This window comes from Xenopus laevis, chromosome 1S, assembly GCF_017654675.1.
Source record: "Xenopus laevis strain J_2021 chromosome 1S, Xenopus_laevis_v10.1, whole genome shotgun sequence".
Classification (NCBI taxonomy): Eukaryota; Metazoa; Chordata; class Amphibia; order Anura; family Pipidae; genus Xenopus; species Xenopus laevis.
In genome coordinates, this window is record NC_054372.1 from 792344 (window position 1) to 808564 (window position 16221).

Sequence of the window (16221 nt, forward strand, 5' to 3'; positions counted from 1 at the left end):
GGGTTTACACAGGGGTTTATTTCCGATATACAACAAACAGTAGATCAGGAACACGGCATTAGCATGTGAACTCCCCCAAGTCCCAAAACACTCCTGGTCCGAAATAAAGAGCCTCCCTTGGAGCAATCCACTCCAAGATGCACACGCCCTCCAGGCCAATCCAAATCCAAAGTCAGGGAGTTCCTTTGGGCAATTTCAAAGGGGTAAGGAGCAAAGTGCCTTTGGGTGAATCCACAGAATAACCATACCTCGAGGGGATCCAGGTATAAACAGTCCTCTGGGAGGTAGGGAGATCCAAACTGTTGGAGGGAGTCTTCTTGCCTCAGCTAGGATAAACTCCAAGGAACCGCAGAGGAGGGTGACCTGCCGCAGCCAGGTTACACCCCAGACGAACAACAACCCCTCTCCCCCCTTCCCCCTGGTATTTATACCCTGCATCTGGTGACCCTGCCCTTTTCCCCACCCCCTAGGGTTGATTGGCTGGGAGGCCGGCCCTGCTTCTGGTTAACCCCACCCAAGCAGGTCTGATTGGCAGGGGCCCTGCAGCATCATGAGGGGAGGGGGAAATACCTTGGAGGGGTTTGTCCAGCTCTTCTGGAGGGCAATCCTGGGAGCTCCTTTGTTTCAAGCTTTTTGGCGGGAAAGTAGAACAAAGAACCACCATCTTGGATTGTATGTGTACTAGTCAGTAAACTATGGGTAAAATGGGGCCAGTAGAAGGGGGTTTTGGTCACACAGCTCATTTAGGGCAGTGGTGAGAGGACTATAGTAGACAGAGGTAGCCACATTAGGACATGAGATGGCTGAGATATTAGAGTGAAGAGAGTCAAAGGAAGAAGAGAGATGAGACTACAGCTTGCAAGTCACGGTAAGTACATTTTTGGGGGATAGCAGGGGGTGAGGAGGGAGTTAGTGAGAGTTGAAATGTGACCATATTGTGATCAGAGAGGGGAAATGGTGAGTTAGTAAAATTGGTGGTTGAACAGAGTCTGGTAAATATGAGATCCAGAGCATTACCATTGGAGTGAGAGGGGGAGTCTGAGCACAAACATAAGCCTAGGGAGAAGGATAGTGAAAGAAGATTAGAGACCTTCCTTTCTATCATCACTGAAATAGATATAACTATCACCCCTGTATGAGTATATGCTAAAAGGTGAAGAGTTACTTTATCACAATAGTTTGTAAAGGCCTTTCAGGCACTGATGGTGTGTGTCCAAATTTGAGATCATTGCACTATATATTTCTTTGTTTTTTCACCAATAAACCCTCTTTTTGAGTGATACAGCAATCCTTTCTTTGGAGTTGGACATTTGAAGGTGGAAGAGAACCTAACAGATTGTTTGGACTGGGGGTAAACTAGGTTTGGGACTTAATTGGTATATAATAAACAAAAGCTATGAATATCCTGTAAATTATATCCTTATAAACGGTGAGTTCTGATGTCATCAGTTATAAACAGTGAGTTCTGATGTCATTTCTGTCACATAAATCACTGAAATGTGTGTATTATAATAAATAAAGTACCCCAGTTGTAAAATATGAGGATATTAGAAGTCCTCGGAGTTCCATGACCTGTATAACTCGGCCTTCAGCCTCATGTTTTTATATGATCATGAAACTCCTCGGTAACTTATAATATCCTTATATTTTACAAGAGGGGGTACTTTATTCACTATATATTTTCACAGAATGATACTGCCTTTGAGTCTGCACTTTTTCTTGGTGGTCTCTCATTCTCCTCCCCAAACAATTGGACATGGTGGGGGAGAATTCTCCTCTCCTCGCCCTTTAGATCTTCCACCCTCTTTTTCTACAAGCTGTAGCTGCATTTACAGACCCCCATCACTCCCGTCACTCTCCTCCTCTGCTGCCTTCCAGTCTCACTTTCTTTCTTCCTCTGCACTGACAGTCCTGGAATCATCCTTGGGGGTTTTAACTTCCATATCCATGATGCTTCAACGATGACCCTCTTGTCTTCTCAGCCTAATCTCCTCCTTTGAGCTCCAGCAGTGGAAAAACACCCCTACTCATAAGGATGGCCACTTTCTGGATCTAGTCATTACTGAAAAAACTCTCTCTCTCTCTGGTTTTAACAGTGACCCCTTCTCCCTTTCCGATCATCATTTGGTTACATTGCCATCTCTCACTCTCATTGCTCCTTCCCCCACTGTATTAACTGAAAATGTTCAAGACATTGACCTCCTGGCCTTAGCTCAGTCTTTCAGGTAAAGTCTCTTTTAGTCTCTAAGTCTCTATTAACACCACTTTCAAAACCTGCTACTTTTTCTTACGCAATATTGACAAAATATGGCCCTTTTATTCACCTGCTATAGTCAAGATGCACACACATGCTCTCATCCTATCCCAACTAGGTTATTGTAACCTTCTATTAATTGGCTTCTTATCTCTCAGCTCTCATCCAAAAGGGTACAGGCCCCTCCCCCGCTGAAGTCCTTATCATGGCTTCCTATAAAACAAAAAATAATCTACAAACTCCTCCTCATAACCTTCCCTTCATTCCTCTGCACTTAACTACATCTCACCTCTTGTTTCTCTATATATTCCTGCCCGAAACCTCCGCTCCTCTCAGATCAACCGCTTGGTTGCAGCCCCCACTACTACTGCTGTTTCCCGTATCAAACCCTTCTGTCTTGCTGCTCCTTATATTTGGAATGTCATCCAGAGAATCCTCCCTCAATGCCTTCAGATCTAAACTCAAAGACTCCCTCTTGGAGCACTTGCATTACACCTGAACTAAGAACTGGCAATGTCACCCACTGTAATCTACAGCACTTAATAACCCTCTGATTTGTCTGCACGTTACCCTCCCATTTAGACTGTAAGTCGACTGCCAGGGACCTCCACCCATTTGTCTTAATATGTATTGTAACTATACTTTAGATTTATGTGTATTATATTTTTATACTTATTTGTACTTATTATTGCAATGACCCCCTGTTTCTTATACTAATTTATTGTTCTGCTGTACAGTGATTTGCCCTCAAGGAGCACTATACTAATAAAAATATACATACATACATACATACATATTGAATGTATGAAAACTTTTCTAGCATGCTTTTGATGTCCCTCTTATTTCTCATCCCAACTGGATGGGTTAGTTTGAGTGTCCGCATTCTCCACCAACTGGAAACTCACCAAAAAAATCATGATTATTTGAGAAGGTTTATTCATAACACATGTGGTTCACTTATTCAGAAAAGTGAAGTCACACCAAAATATGTTTCAGCCCTTTATATACTGTACCAATTGTATTAGGACGCATCAAGCTGAAACTAGAAAAAGAGCATCATCAGGTAGACCAGTCTTTTCTCTCCTGTACTACACAGTCATGTTCCTGTGATTATTGCTAGTGATGGGTGAATTTGTCCCGTTTCACTTCGCCGGAAAATTTGCGAATTTCCTATGAAAAATTCTCAAAACGCCGTTGGCGTCTCATTTTGTACACCGGTGGCCATTTTTTTGGATGACGGCGAATTTTCGATTCAGTTTCACGAATTTATTCGCCAGAGGCGAAACACGGGAATTCTCTGTGAATTCGCGCCTGGTGAATAAATTCGCCCATCACTAATTATTGCATTTCATTAATACTAACAACCACCTACATCATTCATACACATATAATACATATATTTCTAAACTAACAACTTAATCCCAACATATTTGTGACTCTTTAACTGTAACCAGTGCCTGCTATAGATAAGGCCACACTTATTTTATTTCACTTTTAGGAAGGCCTAGATTTCAGCAATAGTTTACATCAAAACTCAACAGGCAGACGGCACTTCTGGGATAAGGTTTATCGGGGTTACTGCTCTTGAAAACCTAACGCGTTTCGGGAGTATATCCCTTAGTCATAGGACTAAGGGATATACTCCCGAAACGCATTAGATTTTCAATAGAAATAACCCCGATAAACCTTATCCCAGAAGTGCCGTCTGCCTGTTGAGTTCCGTCGTATTTACAGTGGGACAGTGTTGACAGAGCACCTGGATTAAGGGAAGAGCGTTGAGCTGTAGCTTTGTCTTTTTTGAGCTTTATCTAAATAGTTTACATCATCCTCTTCTATTTTATACTATTTTAATTTTTTTACACAACAAGTAAATGCCAAATGGCAGTCACACAAAAAGTCACATTAGAAATGCATCATAAAGAATTGGATAATGTGCAACAATAATCCTGACAAAGTCATGGGAACGTTTCTGACTGTGATTTCTGACAAAGTCATGAGGTCCTTCCTAAGGGAATTCAGAGTTTACAGAAACATACAATTTGATGTTGAAAAATAACCAGTTGGTTCATCTAGAATTTTTATAGCAGTTTCTCTCCAGAGCACAGAGATAATTAAATGTTAAATGTTAAATCCTTTGTCTGTTCTCTATAAAATGAGAGTTGGATTAGCCGAGCTCCTTACTCTGTTCTACACATGCAGCCCAATCCTGCACCCTGTGTTACTGACCTTTGCATGGAAAATGTTCTCTGCCTGGTACTGGGGTACATATTGCTCTGCTGGGGAGCAGTGCTTGGAAGTGCCGCTGAATCAAATTATATCAAAATGCGGATCTGTATTATTTTCTTGTTTCTTGGACTCCGCACAGCTGGCCCCCCTTATCCTGTCTGTCACCTGAATATCATTAAAGCCGTTGAGGAATATGAATATATCCAGGAAGGAGACATCATGATCGGAGGGGTGATGACTGTTCATTTAAATGTGTTTAATGTTACATTTCCCTGGGACAATTCCACAAGATTGTTGTGTACCGAGTAAGTGTCAGCTCCTATAGTCAAGCACAGGGAACAACAGGGTTATGCTAGTACAGAGTTTATTATACAGAGTAAATAGAAAACTAACCCTTCTTACCTGTGTGGGCGGCAGGTTTATTGCATTCCTGGGACATTCTGTTATTGTTCCATGAAAGTCCCAGAAATGCTGCAGTACATGTTACAAGTCAGTGCTAGGGATGTCTTGGAAAGGGAAGGAAATGGGGCCATTGTGCTTCTTTATTGCACCACATAATATCGTTTTCCACAAAGGAGCACCGACATGGGGAAACATCTAGAGATTCACTGGGGAACCTCATTTCTTGGCACTGTCCAGTGAATTGGACTTTCTTTGTCCTTTCAGAAATATTGCTAAATCCGTTTATTGTCTGTAACTGTCCCCTCTGTGGTTCTACAGGCTAATATTTGTGGATTCTTAGGGCCCACTATGGATAAAAAATGCTAATCTTCACTTGTGATGTCTGTATCATCTTCTTTCACTCTTCTCTGTACTTTCTCTATTTCATTACTGTCCCTTATATATTTATTGTGAAGTTTGGGGGGATCACAGCGGGATTGTTAGATATAGGCATAAATACAGGCCACTCCAAGGTGAAAAGCAAAACAGTTCATTTATTTTGAACACAAAGAGCTTCCAGCAGCAGTCACAATGTAACAGAAAAAAAACAGCTTCATTCAGCAACATAAAGTCCAGTAATAAACAAAATAGCTTACTTCAGCGATTTTACGTTTTCAGTACCCCAAGGTACTATCCAGGCTTGGTCTGTGGGGAAAACACCAGGAAAATATCCACCTGGCTATCAGTCCCCCCAGGTCTCTGAAAGTCCAGCCATTCCAACCCAACAGCCCAGCCCTCCTGTGCAGCTCCTTCTCTCACACACTGCACACCTGCTGCTGACTCCCTTACACACCCCTTGGCTGTCCAGCCCACCTTCTGGCTGCTTAACCCTCTGGTGTTTCTTAAAGAGGGAACATTCTTAAATGGATGGCTCAGAACCTAAAAACCAGGGATACATATCTGCCATCCACTATAAATCCCGTCTGGCTTGTACAGATCCCCCCCTCTGCCTCAACCCAGGGGAGGTGGAGGCACTAGTAGAGCCTAGACAATGGACTCAGGACAGAGCATCCGCTTTCATATGCTGTTTCCCGGGTCTGTGCTCTACAGGATATTTGAACTCCTGGAGTGCCAGGAACCATTGGGTTACCCTGGTGTTTGCCCCTTTTTCTGCTTTATCCAGGTGAGAGGGGCATGATTAGAGATCAGACGGAATCTCCTACCTAAAAGGTAATAACGGAGGGAGTCCAAGGCCCACTTAATGGCTAGGCATTCTCACTCAATTATTGCATAGTTTTTCTCTGCTGCAGTCAGCTTTCTACTGAGAAACACTACGGGATGCTCTTCTCCATTAATGACCTGTGATAGGACAGCTCCCAGACCTACGTCTGAAGCATCCGTCTGAACAATAAATTCCTTTGAGAAATCTGGTGCCACCAAGATGGGGTGGTGACAATGAGCGGACTTGAGTTCGAGGAATGCCTTTTCAGCATCCATGTTCAACTCAACTATGACTGACTTACAACCTTTGGTCAGGTCAGTCAATGGGGTTGCTACTGTGGCAAAGTTGGGGACAAACCTACAGTAGTACCCAATCATTCCCAGGAATGCTCGTACCTGTTTCTTTGTTTTAGGGCGGGGCCAGTTCTGGACAGCATCTACCTTATTTAGCTGGGGTTTTACTAGCCCTCTACCTACAATGTACTCAAGGTGTCTTGCCTCTTCCATCCCTATGGCACACTTTTCGGGATTCACCGTGAACCCACCCTGTCTCAGGGATTCAAGAACTGCCTGGACTTTAGGCAAATGGGACTCCCAGTCACTACTAAAGGTGACAATGTCGTCTGGGTAAACGGATGTGTACCTCTGATGGGACCTCAAAAGCTTGTCCATTGCCCTTTGAAACATAGCTGGGGCAATTTGTAAACCAAAGGGCATTCTTTTATATTGAAAATGGCCATCTGAAGTGGAGAATGCAGTTTTCTCTTTTGCCGTCTGGGTTAGGGGTATTTACCAGTACCCCTTGGTGAGGTCCAAAGTGGTAATATAACAGGCAGGACCTAACCTCTCTATAAGTTTGTCTACCCGGGGCATAGGATAGGCATCAAATTTGGAAATTTCATTGAGTTTTCTGAAATCATTGCAGAATCGCAGAGTACCGTTGGGCTTGGGTACCAACACAATGGGGCTTGACCATTCACTCTGTGACTCTTCAATAACCCCAAACTCCAGCGTTTTTTTTACCTCCTCTGAGACAGCCTTCCGGCGAGCTTCTGGAATGCGGTAATTAGCGATCCCAGGCAAATCAGAAAAATAGCTTTGTTTCTCTGCAGAAACTCCCTAACTTGCTGGGTCTGGGCTTTTGACAATGCTGTAGCTACCAGGACATTGTCAGCAACAACCTGAGACTCAAGTTTCCCAGTAGCCAGTGCTGAAACTGGTTCTCTATCCTTCCAATGCTTTAACAAATTTATGTGATAGATTTGGTAGGGCTTTCTCTTACCAGGTTGGTGAACCTTATAGTTTACCTCGCCCACTTTTTCTACAATTTCAAATGGGCCCTGCCATCGGGCCAAGAAGTTGCTCTCTACAGTGGGGATCAACACTGCCACTCTATCTCCCACCTGAAATTGCCTCACCTTAGCGGACCGGTTGTATATCCAACGCTGAGCCTCTTGGGCTAAGTGTTCCTTAACCAATGGCATCACTCCTGTGATCCTTTCCTTCATTTGAGAGATATACTCCAAAACACTTTTGTGGAGAGTAGCTTCACTCTCCCAAGCCTCCTTGACAATATCAAGCAGTCCCCTGGGCCTGCGCCTGTACACTAACTCAAAGGGGGAGAACACTGTGGATGCCTGAGGCACCTCCTGAATTGCAAATAAAAGAGCAGGTAACAGACAATGACAATCCTTACCGTCTTTTTGTACCACCCACTTATCCATGGTCTTTAAGATCTTATTAAACCGTTCAACTAAGCCGTCTGTCTGAGGATGGTAGACAGACGTACGTAATTACTTTATCTGGAACAATTTGCACACACCTGACATAACCTTTGACAGGAATGGGGTACACTGTCAGTGAGTATCTCCTTGGGAAACCCTGTCATTTAAAACATCAGAAACAGCTCCCGGGCAATCGCTTTAGATGTGGCATTCCTTAAGGGAATGGCTTCATGGTATCGGGTGGCGTAATCAAGGAATACCAATATATACTGATGCCCTCAGGCAGATTTTAACAGGGTCCCACCAAGTCCATTGCTATACGTTCAAATGGTACTTCAATAATGGGTAAAGGCACCAAGGAGCTGTGAAAATGAGAAGCTGGAGCTGTTAACTGGCAGGTAGGGCAGGACACACAGTAAGTTTTTACTTCAGACTTTAAACCTGACCAGTAAAACTGGTCTGTGATTCTTGCTTCAGTCTTCTCTGCCCCCAAGTGTCCACCCAGTGCATCATCATGCGCCAGGTCAAGTACCATTCGTCTGTATGGCTTTGGAACTAACAGTTGTTTCACCACCTCCTCATGGACCTTGGTGACTCTATAGAGCAGATCGCCATTTACAGCAAAGTGCGGCCAACGCTTCTCTGCACCTGGTTCTTCGGAAACACCATTTATCACCACCACTTGTGGCATTAACTAAGGTAGGATCCTGCATCTGGGCAGTGCTAGAGGATCCCCTTGACACATCTAGATCAGGAGATACGGGGCTTAATGAATCATCCTCATCATCCTCCCCAAGCATTACCTGTAATGGGAAGAAATCCCCCCCCCTCAGAGGACAGCACGGTCTTCTGACCAGGATCCTCAATTACCTTATTACCCTTTTCCAGAGTTTGGGGCTGTACATTCATGCATTTTTTCATTTTCAGCACCCCTTAGGTTTTGGGAACCCACCCACACCCTCAAGTCAATGGTTTTCTTCTCCATACTGTCCCAGAAATCCCAGAACTTTGGAAAGTCACGCCCCACAATAACGGGGTGTAGCAGTTTACTCACCACTGCCACCTCATGCACCACGGATTCCCCAGCAACAGTGATGGTCACTGGGACTAGCGGGTAAGACTGGGTATCTCCGTGGATGCAAATTACACGGAGTGACTTGGACACTGGTTCAAATTCGCCAATAACACTGTCCAGTACCAGGGTCACCATGCTCCCCGAATCCAGGAGAGCCTTGACTGGAACCTGATTAATGTAGACAGTACACTCGGACTGTCCTTCAACTAAGTCAGGACATGCCGTGCAAACTTTGTGGGCATAGCAGGACTGTTGCTGGAGCTGGAGAGCCCCACAATCCATGGACTCCTCCTTCAATGGGCATTGCGCTCTAGTATGGCCCCAGGCTTGACACCTCCAGCATTGCACATTTCCCCCATTCCGAGGTGAAGAGGTATCCCTTGTTGGGCAGGGGGTGACACTTCTCCACTTTCTTTCACACTGAGCCTAGGACTCTGTGGGGAAATTTCCTGGCTGGCGTAGATTTCTCCAGACGTGAGATGGTAAACGGCCGCTGACCGGTGGGAGCAAGTAATTCCTCGGTAGCCATGTACCTCTCAACCATCTTGACCAGCTGATCCGCAGTTTTGGGGTCCCCATGACTCACCCAACGCTGCAGGTCAACAGGGAGGGACTGAAGATACCTATCTGTTACAACCCGCTCCACAATCTGGGGTTCATTCAGATTTTTGGGTTGCAGCCACTGTGTAACCAAATGGATAAGGTTGTGCATCTGTGATCTAGGTGGTAGTTTGGTTTGATATTTCCACCTGTGTACCCTCTGAGCTCTGACTGCAGTAGTTACCCCTAGGCGGCCAGGATCTCTGCTTTTAGCCGATCATAATTCATGGCGTCATCTGGGTTAAGATCGTAATATGTCTTCTGTGGATCACCAGACAGAAATGGAGCTATTAGGCCATCATATCCCTCTTATATATTTATATATAGTGATCACATCCCCCTTATATATTTATATATAGTGATCATATCCCCTTATATATTTATATATAGTGATCATATCCCCTTATATATTTATATATAGTGATCATATCCCCTTATATATTTATATATAGTGATCATATCCCATTATATATTTATATATAGTTATCATATCCCCCTTATATATTTATATATAGTGATCATATCCCTTATATATTTATATATAGTGATCATATCCCATTATATATTTATATATAGTGATCATATCCCCTTATATATTTATATATAGTGATCATATCCCCCTTATATATTTATATATAGTGATCATATCCCCTTATATATTTATATATAGTGATCATATCCCCTTATATATTTATATATAGTGATCATATCCCCCTTAACTGTCTTTTCTCCAGTGTAACAATCCCAACTTGTCTTTCCCCATAACTGTTCCCTTCCATTCCCTTTATCAGCTTAGTCGCTCTTCTCTGTACTTTCTCTGTTTCATTATGAAGTGAACCATACCAAAAGTGTTATATTCTAATGTGACACAATTTATATAAAACTGTAATTTTTGCCATTATTTTCTTTGCTGAATACAATATTTTATGAGCTGCATTATTTATTATTCTAGTCCAATTCAAGAAAATTTTAAACATTTAATGGATTTTCGCTTTGCTGTTGAGCAAACTAACAAGGATCCAGGCCGATTACCCAATGTGACTCTAGGTTACTATATATATGATTCCTGTGGGGATGCACTGAAGGGGGTGAGGAGTGTATTACAGATATTATCTGGTACCAGGGAGCCGGTTCCCAATTACTCCTGTGTGGGAAAGAGAAACATTGCTGGATTTATTGGGGATCTCACCTCCGAGACAACTTTACCCATTGCCCAGATTCTCACTCTATATGGATATTCCCAGGTAAGAGATCGACATTAATTTGTACAACAATATTTAAGATAAAAACATTATACCATAAAGCAGTCACCAATACCGCAGTGTAATTATATTAAATGGAAGTGAGTGGCATTTATATTTAAATGGTTTTAAATTAATTTGATTGTGTGCAAAACATTTTTTTAATTGATGAGTTTATTTTATGGGAGGGTATCTGAGGTTTAAATCCCATGCATAGTAATGTGGGATGAGGTCTCTGAGGAAGTGCGTAGACACGAAACGCGTCAGACCTCAGACGCTTGTTTGGATATCAAATGTATTAAATAAAACATATATCTTTTTAAACTAAATCTTGGAGTTGACGATATCTGTGAAGGTCCGGAGTGCGCTGCCACAACTACAGGCTCTGAATATTACCGTCTATTCTTAGCGGTGGACTTGGGGCGGCTGCACCTGGCTCAGGGTGCCGATCTAGTAAACAAGAAATCTGTTGAACAGTATTTAAAATGTTTTTCAAGAAGGGACTGCTCCAGGCTTTGAGCACAGGGTTCGGGGTGGAGTGCACCCGAACCAACAGATGTAATTGGTGAGCAGCCGCAAATACCTTAAATTTAAGCTTCACTCCCGGTATTAGTTATTATTTAGTGATTATTTGAGAAGCAGAAAGGCCCCCCTCTATATTTAGGCAATGCAAATTTTGGATTTGGTATGTTTATATTAATGTTCAAATAATAACTAAGTGACCACCCATCTCCTAATGAAAATAGTCTTTGGAGGAGGACTAAACCATAAAACTGAGTATTTTAAATTATGAGGGGAGACTGACAAGGTTGGGGTTGTTTTCTCTGCGGGAAAAAAGGCGCTTGTGAGGGGACATGATTAGACTTTACAAGTACATTAGAGGACATTATAGACAAATAGCAGGGGACCTTTTTACCCATAAAGAGAATCACGTACCAGAGGCCTCCCCTTCAGACTAGAGGAAAAGAAGTTTCATTTAAAGGAACAGAGTAGGGGGTTCATCACAGTGAGGACAGTGAGGTTGGGGAATGCACTGCCGGGTGATGATTCAGTTAATGACTATAAGAGGGACTTGGATGATTTCTTGGACAGACATAATACAAAGGCTATTGTGATACTAAACTCTATAGTTAGTATAGATATGGGTATATATCATTTATGTGACAGTAGGGAGGGGTGTGTGTATGGGGCTGGGTTTTCATTTGGAGGGGTTGGACTTGATGGACTTTGTCTTTTTTCAACCCAATTTAAGTACAGTATGTCATGGAATTTGGCCTCTCAAATGCCCTATGCTTTCCTCATGCATTATAAAAGTAATAGTGATTCAACTATACCACAGGGCATGTCTTGTCTGTGTCCATTGATGATTTTTCAGTAGAAGATGACACTAGAGAGTCTTTGATAACTGTAGAAGATCTGATCCTTTGACGATTAGCAGATCTATTGTTTCAAATAAACTCTAACCAAATCAGTAATAGATGCAGATCAACAAAGGTAATTTATGAAGTTGAACTGTAGAAGCAAAACAAATCAACCTAAGATGACGGGTGCAAGCATTGCCTTTTGCCTATCTCTTGGAGCTAACTCTAGTCTTCCACAAAAGCTTCATTGCATGGCAGAGATTTTCCATTTCCACTGAACTTTCTTATGAAGCAGTGAGACTGTGGAAAGAATTTATAGAAGCTACAGTATATACTGGGGATGAAAACAAACTTGACAGCCCCCTACCATTATAGAAGAGCTTTTGGACCTTGCAGTCCCAACAAATACATCATTCAGTTTAGGAGCTTTTTGGGGGCCCGTAAAACAAGGACATGTTTGCAGGAATCTATGACCCGCAAAAATGTGTTCTGAGGATATAATAGTGATCTAGCAACAGCACCCACCCTTGTCCTCTCCTTTAATCACTTCATGCAATTCCTTTTCCCAGCAGTTGTAATTACCTAGTGGATTTTTCATCTTCTAGTCACAGGCTTAAATCTAAATCCTAGGGACGTTGGATTATCAATCCAACCCAAAATGAAATCCAACAAGAAAGGGTGCTACTTTTCATCATTCTTAAAGTACCTAATTCGTCTTCCTTCAACTTGCTTTGGTTAATTTAATAGTGAATGTTACATTACATGCAGTTAACTGCTATCATTTTCTATTTCTATATCGTTTCTTTTATTATAAGTCCATCTATGAGACAACTACAACTTAAACTACATCTTTGTCTCTTAATATTTCTTTTGCATCTCTTGCATCTCTTTTTAAGATCATTCCCTTATCCTTAGGACTGTTATCCAGCAGACTCCCAGTAAAAAATCTAACTTTCCCATTACTCTCCTGCCTGAGATATCACGCTGCTCCCCACTGTCCAATCAGCACTGAGCAGATCTGCTCCTACACCTTAAAGGCACAAACACATCAGAAGGTGAATGCTAAATGGTGGATGTAGTTATGAAATACATTTTTCCAGCATACTGTATCTTTGGGATCCAATCCCATTAGCTGTTGCTAGGTGACAATGATATCCCTAGAACAAATGTTGTTTGCAGTTCATAGATCCTATAATCTGAGTTATGAACTTGCAGCTTTTACCTATATATTCAACTCTTCACTAACATTCTGTGTATCCGGTTCCCTTCCCTTCTCTCTTTTACCACTGGCCACTAAAATTCTTAAAAATATTGTGTTTACCCATATTTGTTAATCTACAGTTGGTAGGTTATAAACAATCTCAGAATAACTCACTATTCAGCTCCTATCTAATAACACTGTGTGTAAACCTATAGATAAATAGGTTGTAGTGCTACTCAAGGGGTTTGTTTTCCATTGTAGAAACCAAATTACATTTTTGAGGGCTACATATGGGGAGGATAACCAACCTATTGGGTTTATTTTTGAAAAATGAATAGCACATTGTGATTAGCACAACGTACAAACTGTGTTTTTTTGTTAATGGTCTAAACCTGGGGTGCTAAGAAATTAGAAACAACAGCAGACATATTAGGGTCTCAACAACAACAAATACTTTTTTGAGCCCTTTGGTTTCATCACCTCTCTGTTGGTTTCCTACTGCTACAACAGATTAGAAAGTACACATTTGTGGCATTATTGTCCTGACTATATACATGTAACCACTTTTTGGCCACCCCCTGTGCCAAAGGTTATACATCACATATTTCTTACCACTTCAGGTCCTGAGTCCCCTTTACTAAGTGAAAGGGTACAGGGAATTACCTCTCATGGCAGTGCCTCCACCTAATGGGACCAGGAATACACCTGCGGATGGCTCCATTAGGAAAACATTCAACCAAACAAATTGCTATGTGAAAACAAATATAAGTAAAATATACATTTACATGATATACCTTGCCAGGTGAAGTCCCAGTCCACTCCTGGTGGACAAAGAGTCTTAGTCACTTTTCCCCCAAAGAGCTCTTAAGTTTCCCAGGTAGCACTACCTGCCCAAATACCTCTCCCACTAGACAAAAGTATTTGCTCCCACATGGCAGGCACACAAACAAAGCCTGTTTCACAAACAGGAGAAACACTGGATCCTTTCTTTTTCTACCCTCCCTTGGCACAACTCACCCTGGGGATTCACTCATATGGGTAGGCTCATCCAGAGCTGGAACAGGCATCCACAGTGATGAAATCCATTCAGCTTTAAATCTTCAGGGTAGAACTACAGCTCCCAGCACTTTCCATAGTGCGAGCACACAAAAAGTCCATCCAAGCTCTAAACCTGCATGGTTGAACTTACCAGGCTCTGGAGTACCCTACCCCAGGCCTACAACGCTATCGAACATCTTTTAGCCCCTACATGTTGCAGCACTTCTAGTCACTCTGTCCTCAGTGAGAAAGAATGGCTGTGACACCTTGTGACACCCTCCAGTATCTGCCAGACACACTGCACAGGGACAATGGCTCCTGCACTTCGCAAGATTCTAATCAGACCCTGTAGCTGAAGAAGCAGGGGATTTCCACCATGTGGTTTCAGACCATAGGGGAATTAACCCTACGGGTCCCTACATACACTTTGGACAACTATTTTTTCTTGTAATACAGACTTTCATTTAGCTTAGTTACCATATTTATTTATATGGGTTATGCATTAATTATTAAGAAAAATGAATTTATTTCTATTATTGCATTGTTACAAGGATTTTATTTAAAGGGGCTGTTCACCTTCCAACACTTTTTTCATTTAAATTTGTTTCAGACAGTTCCCCAGAAATAGACTTTTTCCAATTACTTTTTGTTTTCTATTCGTGGCCGATTTTCTAATATTGAAGGTAACGTTTCATTTTTCATCTTCTAAAGCAGCTGTAATTGTTCTAATTGTATCCATTAGTTGGTCCGTTTCTTCTGTTTGTCTCTGCTGAGCAGAATCCCTGAGTTTCATTAAAGGCAGCTGATAGTTTAATTTTATTGTATTATTATTTTAATGTGTGCATTTTATGCTGGCCATTTACAGTTTTAAGGCTGTTCATAAATTAACTTCTACTAAAAAAAATAAAAAATTTAGCCTGTTAATGGTTGAGGTTACATTGTTTATATTTGACTCCATCCCTACAGATCAGTTATGGAGCTACAGACCCATCGCTCAGTGACAGAATCACCTTCCCACACCTCTTCCGGACAATACACAGTGATGAAGCCCATTATTTTGTTATGAGTAAATTACTGAGACATTTTGGCTGGACCTGGGTTGGGGTAATTACATCTGATGATATCAGTGGAGAGAGAGAACATCAGATGTTGGCCAAGTATCTCTCCAGGGAAGGCATCTGCATTGAGTTCTCATTAAGAATAAATATGAATAATCTAAATTATTTTCAGAAAACGAAGGATAATGAGATAATTCAGGAAAGCTCTACCAGTGTTATTATACTTTGTGGAACAGTGTCTATGCTGTTCATTGTAAGAATAGATATGGACCCCGATAAAAGGGGATTTCAGGAAAAGACATTAATCCTTTCATCCAGCTGGGGCTCTATGGAAGCCATTCTTTATTATGACCCAAAATTATTTAATTGCAGCCTGGTGCTTGTGCCAGAGTATCATTATGATCTGGATACTCCTGAAATGGGGAGCTTTTTACAGAATTCCCATCCTTCTAATTACCCAGAAGACAAGTTACTGGAAGATATATGGATGATTTATTTTAATTGTTTGTCAGAAGACAAAAAGAAGAATGACTTGTATCAATACATCTACCCAGAACTTCATCTCCATAACTGCACTGGGAAGGAGCGAATTACAGACCTTCACTATTTCAGAGGAAAGTACAACTCTCTCCAAGTGCATCTGGCAGTTGATATGATGTCTCGTGCTCTACATGATATGAACATGAAGCTTAATAAGAAATCTGAAGAGAAGAGACAAATGGATATTTATAAACACCAGGTAATTGATGAGAATAGTGCATATTGAGCAGCACTAACTGCATTTTATTACCATTGCATCCAACACAGAACATCCCTCATCCTGAAACCATAACCTTTATTG

At 41.8% G+C, this 16221-nt stretch overlaps 1 protein-coding gene across 1 annotated transcript in view; it reads left to right on the plus strand.

Moving 5' to 3' along the window:
• Positions 1–4576: 4576 nt before the first annotated feature.
• LOC108703889 (vomeronasal type-2 receptor 26) overlaps positions 4577–16221 on the plus strand; it is a 50557-nt gene continuing 38912 nt past the window's right edge. Inside the window, exons 1-3 of the mRNA XM_018240196.2 lie at positions 4577–4785; positions 10434–10725; positions 15289–16119. Coding sequence (XP_018095685.2) covers positions 4577–4785; positions 10434–10725; positions 15289–16119 — 1332 coding nt within the window. The remainder of the gene's footprint in view (positions 4786–10433; positions 10726–15288; positions 16120–16221) is intronic.